The sequence below is a fragment of the Peromyscus eremicus genome, chromosome 20 (genome assembly GCF_949786415.1).
Source record: "Peromyscus eremicus chromosome 20, PerEre_H2_v1, whole genome shotgun sequence".
Taxonomy (NCBI): Eukaryota; Metazoa; Chordata; class Mammalia; order Rodentia; family Cricetidae; genus Peromyscus; species Peromyscus eremicus.
Window position 1 is genome coordinate 27,255,371 of NC_081436.1, and position 10,003 is coordinate 27,265,373.

The 10,003-nt window shown below is 48.9% G+C and overlaps 1 protein-coding gene across 2 annotated transcripts; it reads right to left on the minus strand.

Annotated features, from left to right (window-relative positions):
- Positions 1-7,251: 7,251 nt before the first annotated feature.
- LOC131896627 (zinc finger protein GLI4-like) lies at positions 7,252-9,794 on the minus strand. 2 transcript variants are annotated; one of them, XM_059247373.1, is made up of 3 exons: positions 9,338-9,794; positions 8,945-9,040; positions 7,252-8,282 (listed from the first exon to the last, which is right to left on the minus strand). In XM_059247373.1, exons 2-3 carry the CDS (start codon positions 9,015-9,017, stop codon positions 7,360-7,362), a joined length of 996 nt encoding a protein of 331 aa, XP_059103356.1. In that variant the 5' UTR covers positions 9,018-9,040; positions 9,338-9,794; the 3' UTR covers positions 7,252-7,359. The 2 variants fall into 2 exon arrangements, with proteins under 2 accessions (XP_059103356.1, XP_059103355.1); XM_059247372.1 differs by having other exon boundaries at positions 8,945-9,794.
- Positions 9,795-10,003: the final 209 nt, after the last annotated feature.

A 10,003-nucleotide genomic window follows, 5' to 3' on the forward strand; every position in this document is an offset into this window, starting at 1 on the left:
TATCTGCTCCTTTGCTCCAGTGTCCTCCCTGGAGTCCTGTCCCCTACTCCATGAATGAAAGTGAAGTCCCAGCTTCCCAGGGGACTCCAGAATGGTGTGGTGGTTGTTGGTGACCCTCCAGGTCTAGGATGCTCTCACAATGGCTGCTATGTGCCTGTAGCAGCCACAATCACAGGACTCAGCGAGCAGGGTCCGGCTCTTCCACAGCTGCTCTGTGCCCTGCCCCCACCCTGCCCCACCCCCAAATCCAGGGCTGCCCATTGCTTGTCAGAAGTGCTGCGGCCCTGCCCAGCAACCCCTTGCTCAGTTCCACCCTCTGTCCCTCAGTGGCTGCAGTCTTCCCCGTGGTCCATGCCTGCTATCAAGGGGTGATTATGCTGGTGAGCCCACTACGGCATGTGGGCACTACCCAGGGTCCCTCTGCTTAGCCAGAAGGCTTCATCGCTGGGCAGCGGTAGTCAGGGCCGGTCTAGTCAACTAGATGAAGGGAAAAGGCACACCTATGTGGAAATTATGCACGGCTGCTTGAATGGTGAGAAAAAACTTTGAAGTTTGGTTGGCGTGTTGCAAATAGAACCAGATTATATGCAGCCTCTTCATTGGGGGTCAAGGGGTTGAAATGACAAACACATAAGGGCCGAGCAGGGGGGGAACATGCCATGTTTAGAAAGCACCAGAACCAGTTTTGTGAGGCTCCTACACCAAGGTGGAGGACAGTCTACCTGGCCTTCAAGCATAGCTTGGAGAATGGGCACCTCTGGGCAAGCTGACCCTCATCTGCTCCAGGCACTCGCCCACTCCCCAGGTCTCCATTCCATAGTATTCTGGCTGTGGGCAGACCTGGCCAGTCCTTAGTTTCAGGGTTCAGCCCCAAGGACTCTCAGGCCAGGACCTTGTGTTATGGGGCTCGAGACCTCCAGGAAAAGACCACAGACTCGATCTGGATTATAGTTAGTTAAATTTATTGAAACTGCTAGCGGGACAACGATCTCGAGCCGAACTAGACATTGTCGTTTGAAGCGGGTGAGGGAAGGATTTTTTTTTTGTTTGGTTGGTTTGGTTTTGGTTTTGGTTTTTCGAGACAGGGTTTCTCTGTGTAGTTTTGGTGCCTGTCCTGGATCTTGCTCTGTAGACCAGGCTGTCCTCGAACTCACAGAGATCCGCCTGGCTCTGCCTCCCAAGTGCTGAGATTAAAGGCGAGCACCACCACCACCTGACTGAGTACCCTTTTTGTAACTCTGAGTTTAACAGGTATTTGTAATACTGGAGGATCCTGGAGGCTGGCGTGAGCTTTGGTGTGCTAATAGGCATCATAGACAGTTAGCTGTTTGTCCCTTTTGCCAGGGAAGGGAAGTGACTCCTTTCGGTAGAGGGGAACTGATTTCTTTTGGACCTAACATTCCAGCCTTCTGTTGATGAGGGATGATATACTTTCTTCTGTAACTGCTTTTCAGCTAAAATAGGGAAGGCTAGAAAGCTGGTCAAAGGCTGGGAGGGCGCAGGGTATGTCTGGTCTGTTGCCCAGGTTCTGCTGGACCGTGTGAAGATATCAAAGTGCAGATAGTTTTGGAGCAGTCTGGAATGCTGGCCCAAAGTGGGGCTCAAGCTGGTAGGAAATTTTGTTAGAAACATCTGGTTTACATCAGATTTCAGTAGGTATGGGGCTCTCGGTGGTTTTGGAGCAGATTGCAGTGTGTAGTTGATTGGAAATCTGCTGGGACAGATATAGACTTTAGGAGTGGAAGCTTAGGCTGGTGACTGACAGGAATACTTATCTGGAGTCTGTTTGACAGGTGGATCTGAGTTGAGACTCTGAAGCTCACATGAATTGTTTAAGTTTTAGATATATTAGCATCGCCACTGGTTGTAATCGGAATTGAAATACCCGTTGCAGAAAAAACAGTTAACAATGTCTGTAAACAGCTGAAGTAGACTCATGCCTTTGAGCCGTAGCACCTGGGGACTCTGAAGGCTGGTTCTGGGTTAACAGTGTGAACACTTTCCTCTGTCCACAGGGCTGGGTGTGTATAGACTGGTCAGCAATGTCTGCAGCACAGGGAGAAATGCTAAGTCTACATTGAGAAAACAACAAAAGAACATTTAAGAAATGGAGCTTGTGACTCTGATAATAGTGGTCAGTGCTTCTCCAGAGCTAGATTAATAGCTTATTAGAACTCCATTGATTAATGTTAAAACTCCGGACTTCTGGACTGTTCCCATAACAATAGCACAGCAAGCAAGAAATCTGAAACTTTAAAATTTTTTATGTACTTTAAATTACTTTTTAGACCTTTATAACTTGCATTTATATACCCTAAATCATTTCTCTAGACTCTCATAACTTTTATAGACCCCAAATGCTTTTTTAATCCAGTTATTTCCCATGAAACATAGGTAGCTAATTACTGAGAGCAGTCCTTGAAAAGCAAGTTTTGCTGGGTGGTAGTGGCATACACCTGCAGAGGCAGGCAGATCTCTTGAGTTTGAGGCTAGCCTGGTCTACAGAGTGAGCCAGGGCTCAGGACGCTCTGGACTAAATGAAGGGAAAAGGCACACCTATGCGGAAATTATATACGGCTGCTTCCTGGTTAGAACTTTGAAGTTTGGCAGGGGTGTTGCAAGTTTAGAACCAGGACAGCCAGGCCTACACAGAGAAAGACCCCTGTCTTGAAAACTAAATAAAATAAAATAAAATAATTGTAAAAGTTACACTGAAATCTGTTTTGAGAGTTTATCTCTTTTAGTGTGAAGTTTGCCTTTTTTAGGAGATTTAGTGGCCCTAGAAAAAGCAAGAGCCTGATTTTTACATATTACATGGACTGACTAGGCAGTTGCTGCTGTGTGTGGGGGAGGGGGCTGGGTGCTTGCTCTTGTCAACTGACAAAGCTCAGTTAGCCCCCAGCATCATCAGAGATCTGATAAGGCCAAATCTGAGCAAGAAGTATCAACCAGATGGCCTCTCTGTCAATTAAATCGACAGACTTACCCACTACCTGGATGGTTACCTGAAGCTCCTCCATGATGATCTCGATGGTTTCATTAGGAGCAGAGGTCAGGTGGTTTCAGTCTTTGGTCATCGCACAGGACAGCCCTAACTTTGGCTGCCACACTGGATAGTGTTGCGTAATATTTTAACTAGGCAAAGATATGTTACATTTGTTCATGCTGCAGAATATTACTTTAATTGTGTAGAGGTGTGTTACATTTATTTATGCTGCAGAATATTGTGTAAAGGGGTGTTACATTTGTTTATGCTGCATTTGTTTAATGATGTAAGGATGTATGTTTAATTATGTAAAGATGTGTTGCATTTGTTTCACCTTGCCTGCCTAAGGCACCTGATTGGTCTAATGTAAAGCTAAACGATCAATAGCTAGCCAGAGAGAGGATAGGTGGGGCTGCTGGGCAGAGAGAATATATACAAGGAGAAAGCTAGGCTCGAGTGAGAAGATCTGCAGAAGAGGAAGAGAGGAGATGCTCGGGGCTAGTCAGCTAGACATAGGACAAGAAAGTAAGAAAAAGTAAAAAGCCCTAAGGCAAAAGGTAGATCAAGAGAAACAGGCTGATGTAAGTTAAAAGAACTAGCCAGAAAAGTGCCTAAACTAGGCCAAGCATTCAAAACTAATAAGTCTGTGTCATGATTTGGGAGCTGGTTGGTGGACCCAAAAGAAAAGGTCTGTGCAGGGTAGCATCAGCCTTAAGGTGCCAGGCTCAGAAGTTCTGAGAGACATTCCTGTGGATGAGGAACTTGAGATGTTGGCCTACCTTGGCCAGGCAAAGTGCGGCAGTCAGTTCTCCAGTTTGTCCACAGTTCAGAAAGGGTCCTGGGGGTGGGCACAGCATGGAGCAATTACTTGCTCAGTGGTTAGTGTCACCATAATCCAGATGGAGTCCTCGGTGCCCCATCATATTCCTTGGAGAAGACCTTAGGGCTGTCTCTAGGAGCTGGCATTTTTGTCTATTATGGGAAGTTTTTTCTTTCTTTCTTTCTTTTTTTTTTTTTTTTTTTTTCTTTTCTAGAGCTGAGGACCGAACCCAGGGCCTTGTGCTTGCTAGGCAAGCACTCTGCCACTGAGCTAAATCCCCAACCCAGTTTTTCTTGTTAAACATTTTAAATGCTCTATTTAGCAGCTCTCTGAGGCGTTTGAGGCCATCTTCTAGTCTATTCAATATACCTGATTTTATACAAACTTTACTTATTTTTCAGTTACTTTAGCCTTAACCTTGAAAACATACAGAAGGTTAAAAAAGTGTCTTTGTAAATGAATTACATTTGCATTTAGCATGACTACAAGCATAGTTTGAGCACAAACTATTACTTATAAGGCGACTGACGATTAACTTGAATGTCTTAATTATCTTCAACAGTTTACAAGTTGGCAGTTTTTACAAGATTAGGATTTAATAGTTTTATTCTTATTAAGTTTTAGCCTTAAATTTTTTAATTGAAGATTTAATTGAAAATCTTTTAGAATCAAAATAAAACTTTAAATCATAAATACAGTCCACAGAGAGATTGAGAGCCTTACTTTTTTTTAAACTTTTTATATCACAGTTTTTTGGTATGATTTAGTTTATCCAAGTAGCTAAAGCTTAACAAAGTTAACAAAGACAAGGAGGCTAGACATATATCTAAGTTTCTGTTAACCTGAGTAGACCTGTATAACCTTAGGAATTTGAAAATCTTAATCATTAACTAATTTTTTTGCTTGGAATTTTACATCCCGCCCCCCAAAAGGTCTTTACAGATCCTGAGAGAAAGTTTACATTTTATTAAGAGCTTGAATATCCATGACCTGGAATGGGGGAACGATTTTTTTGGTTACAAGAGCCAAGAAAAGCAGAAGTCAGAACTAGACATCTGTAATTACATTTAGCCACTTTAATTTTTATTATGTCTTTTTTTGATTAAAAATTTAAATAAGTAGCAAATAAATACACATTTGTTGTAAGGACTTTTTCCCAAGGGAGTATCAGTACCTGCAGCCTCTACCCAGTATATTTAACAGCTTTCCCACTGCTGCAGAGGTGACCCCATCCTTGTTAGTTTGTAGCCTGTGTACCCTAGCTTTCCCAGAAAACCTTGAGGCTTCATTCAGTTTGGGCCTAAGTGCATAAATTAGGAGGGAGGAGCTCCTGGACACTCAGGTGAAGGCCCAGTGACCTGGTCTATCTCATCCTTTTTGAAGGAATAGTAACTTTTTTATTTGAGACAGGGCGCCTTTGTGTGGCCCCTGGCTGTCTTAGAACTTGCTCTGTAGACCAGGTTGGCCTTGAACTCACAGAGATCTGCCTGTCTCTGCCTCCTGAGTGCTGGGATTAAAAGCATGCACCATCACACCTTTAATACTAACTTTCAACGAGCCCAACTCATATCTGGAGTTACTAATGAGGGATTTTAGACAGGGGGTTTAATTTTCCTTTATAACCAGTTTGTGTGTGTCTGCAGATGGAGGCAGACAACCTGAAAAGGTTCAGAAGTATCTGTTCATAAAGTCGTCAGGTTGCAGAATAACTTAAGTACCTGTAACCTAGAGGCCATTAGGCAGAAAACTATAAAAACAAGACAACTATGGGAACTCAGGAAATGTTGGCATCAGGTTGCTTTTGTTTTCTTTACAGATGTTTAACCATATCCAATACACTTACAAACCTCAAGGCACAGAAAGTTGATATAATAGTCTTACAAATCTTGAGATGAATTTATATTTTAGCAAAAGTTGGAGAGAGTTAAGTAAAACCAAGAAAAGGGGTGTGAGGCAAACAGCAGCAATTCCTATTGGAATAGTCACTCGAGCTGTTCTGAAGCACTGAGTGTTTTCTCCTGGCTGTTTTTTCTTTCCCTGTCAGAGGCAGGAGACCTGTCTGACCCAAGACAGATATTTTAGAGGAAACTTTTAAACAGGCATGCTTGGGTCAGGAGAGGAGGACCATAACCCAACTCCAGAGCCAGCTTTTAATAAAGTGGAACAGCATAAAATAATACTTCAATATTATCCATACCTCAAAGACACCTGAATTCTTGCAAAATCGAATCCAGTGACCAAGGCAAGCAGAGATCAAAGACGGCTTAGAGATAAGACATTCTGGGTGTGGGCTGCTGGAAAGAGACCCTTCAGAAGCAGAGCGAGGGGAAACGATGGCCAACAGGAGGGCATAGAGAAGTTCCTGATGTACCTGTGCAATTTAAACAGCGGGCTCCAGCGAGCCAGCCAGTGAGAGGGACAGACAGCAGGCAGCTCCTGGGGCGAGATGAGGAAAGGCGCGGTTAGCCATGGTTAGAGGCAGAGGAAGCTGAGCAAGAGACAGCAAGGCCCTGAAGGGAGCTGGGAAACGAAGCTCCAGAAGTGAGAACCTGTGGGGAGAGAGAGCAGCCGCGAGGTTTGGTTTCCCATGTCTGCAGTGAAACTCAAGCACACCAGAAAACACAGAACGTCCAAGCAGTCAGTGGAGACCAGACAAACAGACATGTGGTACCATCTTCACTTATATACTAAAACCAGGGGACAGGAGCATGTGTCCTCCTCCTCTGTACCTGGAGACTGGGTCTTTGATCATGTCTGATCTCTCCTCTATCTCCCCAGATGTCGGGACTTCCAGAACAGAACTAATTGGTCTGGGTTTCAAATGTGCATTGGCCGGCCATTTTTACTTGTTTTGTTTACAAACTTACAGTGGTCACAGCCTGGGTTTAGCCTAGGCCTCCACGTCCACAATGTACTTGCCCCGATCTAGGGCCTGTTCCTCACTAGTGACTCTAATTTGTGGCAGCCATGGTCTCAGGCTCTCCCAGGCCTCGCCCTGCTTAGAGCCTATCCTGAAACCCCTGGCCCTGAGTCTGGGGTCTTCCAGGGATTCTGGACGAGCCCCCAAATGTTATGGAGTTCGAGACCCCCAGGAAAAGACCACAGACTCAATCCGGATTATAATTAGTTGAATTTATTGAAACCGCTAGCGGGACAAAAATCTCTGAGCCAAACTAGAGACTGCTGTGCGAAGAGGGTGAGGGGAGGATTCTAAAAGGCAAAACCCACAAGAAGACCTTAAGTATCTGCACAAGCAAGCCAGGAGCTGTTCTGTTCTGCCAAGATTAGGCAGCCAAGGAGAACTCAAAATAGTCCTTGAATGTCTGCACAAGCAGGTCACAGAAGCCATCTGCATAACAAGTAGATGGTCAGGGCTGTGCACTTCCGGGTGGAGGTCACTGAGTCAGGGTTATTGGGAACTTATCTTCCAGGGACTGGAAGTGGGTATCAAGACGGATGCCTAGCAGAAAACAGAGTTTCTTTAGCTATCATAACTTGGTCACAGGACACGTCCTGCCACCTCACCCAAGAGGAGCAGGCTCGCCCACAGGCTTTACTGGGGTGTGCGCTGCTCGCGGTAGTGCGTCCTCTGGTGCTGGATGAGCTGGGAGCTCTGGCCAAAGGCCTTGCCACAGGTGCCGCAGGCGAAGGGCTTCTCGCCGGTGTGAGTCCGCAGGTGCCGGAAGAAGTGGGAGCGGCCCCGGAAGGCCTTGCCGCAGTCCTCGCACGCGTAGGGCTTCTCGCCGGTGTGGATGCGCTGGTGCTCGATGAGCACCGAGCTCCAGATGAAGGCCTTGCCGCACTGGCTGCAGACGTAGGGCTTCTCGCCCGTGTGCAGCCGCTGGTGGCGCACCAGGTTGGAGCTCTGGCTGAAGGCGTGGCCGCACTCGTGGCACTTGTAGGGCTTCTCGCCGTTGTGGATGCGCCGGTGCTGCGTGAAGTGCGAGCTGTGGCTGAAGGCCTGGCCGCACTGGCCGCACTCGTACGGCTTCTCGCCCGTGTGGATGCGGTGGTGCTGCATGAAGCCCCACCAGCTCCCGAAGCGCTTGCCGCACTCCTGGCAGGCGTACGGCTTCTCCCCCGTGTGGATGCGCTGGTGCTTCAGCAGCAGGGAGTTGTACTTGAAGCTCTTCCCACAGGCCTCGCAGCGGTGAGGCTTGGTGCCCCGCGGCGCGCCACCCAAACTACTGCCCAGCTCAGCAGCCTCCTCGGTGCTGTCCTCAGCCCCTTGGGCTCCCTGTGGTAAGAGTACCCCGCGCCAAGCATCCCGTTTCCGAGGGCAGGGCGTGGTCCCTGGAGGCAGCAGGGCTGCTGGCTGCTCCAAGGTGCATTCCTGGCCAAGGCTGTCCCCACACTCAGACATGCTGGGGAGACTCTTCAAGAGGCCCCTCAGTGCCCTTCCATCTGAGGCCAGCCCATCTCCAGGGCTGTGGGAATTGAGAGAGGCTCGAGTCTTCTTAGGCTCCCACTCAGAGTCTGAAAGGAGAAATGGCAGATGGCTCCCAGCCTCACCCCTACTATGGCTATGGTGGTCTCGGAGCTGAGGCCAGGGGACGCCTGAATGGGGACTATTCAGAGCAGGAGGGAGAGGCTGGATTGGGGAGAGCGGGCTGGAAGACTTATAAAGATGGTGTCAGGAGCAGCTGGGCCCCCCTCAGTTGGAGGCCCTGAGCCTATGCAGGAGCCTCACTGGTGGTTAACTAGACCTGTGATGCCTCTCTTAGCTGGGAGAAGTTAGTTCAGGTTGCTATTAAGGGCTAGCACAGACCTGGAACTTAGCTTACAGAGGCGGAGATGGCTGGGAAGACACTTGCCTAACCAACCCCACAAAAGTCAGGTGACAAGAGTTTCCAAGGCCTGCTCTGCCGAAGGGATGGAGTCTGGATGGTCCTAGGATTCACCGTTCCCTATGGAACTGACTCACAGTTCCATAGGGGCTGGCTATGGCCTCAGCATCACGGACACCGTCAAACCCCGCCCACCCAGCCTCTGCGAGTAGACAAATCTGGTAGCTAGGCTCAATCAGGGTCCCAGGCAGGATGGCCCTGATCATCAGCAGATCCAGGGAAGTGCTGAGTGTTGCATCCACTGGGGGGTCCCTAAGGCTTCCTAGAGTGGGACAGGGGCTGCTCACTCACCATGCCAGGTGTCTCTGCTGACCTCCACTTCCTCGGTGTCTTGGAGGTCCAGGTCTGCTGCCTGGGAAGGCATCTCAGGACTGGAACAGGGGGAGCCTGGAGGCAGGGGACTAAGGCTCATGCCCTACCCTCCAGAGAGAAGCATCCCTGACCCTTCCCTCTTTCCTGAAATTAGAGCAGACTCCAAGGCTCTGGGGCCAAGACCCTGACCCACAGAACACCCTTCACCTACCCAGCATCTCCTTATGCCCCCAAAGAGAAGATTAGCCTGATGTGGGGCCAGTGCCTTGGCCTCCCCGTCCAGGGAGCCCTCCTGAGGCCCAGGCTTTGGGAACTCATTCTCCCTCAGTTCTGTAGGCAGGCACAAGCCGCCCGGACAGCTCCTGTGCTCACCCCATGCTGCCTGATGTCCTGGCTGGCTCTGGTCTGGCTTCCTTCCCACCCATCAGTGCTCACTGCGCTCAGCCCTGCAGCTGCCCCAAGGTCCCATCTTCTCGGTTTTCGGCATCACAAGCCAGTCATGGCTCCTCATCTGTGTCTGCAAGGTCAGAGAGGTCCTATAAGAACTGTTTTATCCCCTACAGCCTAGCCAGGCCTCCTGCTCGGAGATGGTTAGCGGGTGGACAGGGCTGTGGCTTGGAGTCTTTCCTCTAGGACCCTGGGGACCCCTGTGCACTCTTGGGTTACGCTGCCCTGTGCTCACCTCACACTACTCCAAAAGGAAAGGACCCTGAAGTGACTGTGTGCTGTGACGCTGCAGGTCGCTGGGACCTACAGATCCTGGACGGGCCTATGGGGGAGCCCAAGGTTCCCAGAAATCCTGGCAGGAGAACCGCAGGCAGGTTTCAGAACACCGGGGTGTGTGTGTGTGTGTGTGTGTGTGGGGGGTGTCTTAGGAATCTGGAAGAAGCCTGGAGTGGTGTGACAACAGGGTAATCCCAGAGACTCAGGAAGCGGAGGCCGGGGGATTTCAAGTTTAAGGTTAGCCTGGGCAACATTGTGAGAACTCTCTCCCAATAAAAACAAAAGAAGGCCGGGCGGTGGTGGCGCACGCCTTTA

What these genes read in the sequence shown, in the direction of transcription:
- LOC131896627 (XM_059247372.1), bottom strand. Translation starts at nt 9,065, where the DNA reads ATGAGCCTTAGTCCCCTGCCTCCAGGCTCCCCCTGTTCCAGTCCTGAG. An exon ending in CAGCAGAGACACCTGGCATG is followed by an intron (nt 8,283 to 8,944) that starts GTGAGTGAGCAG and finishes TTCTCCTTTCAG; the next exon opens with ACTCTGAGTGGGAGCCTAAG.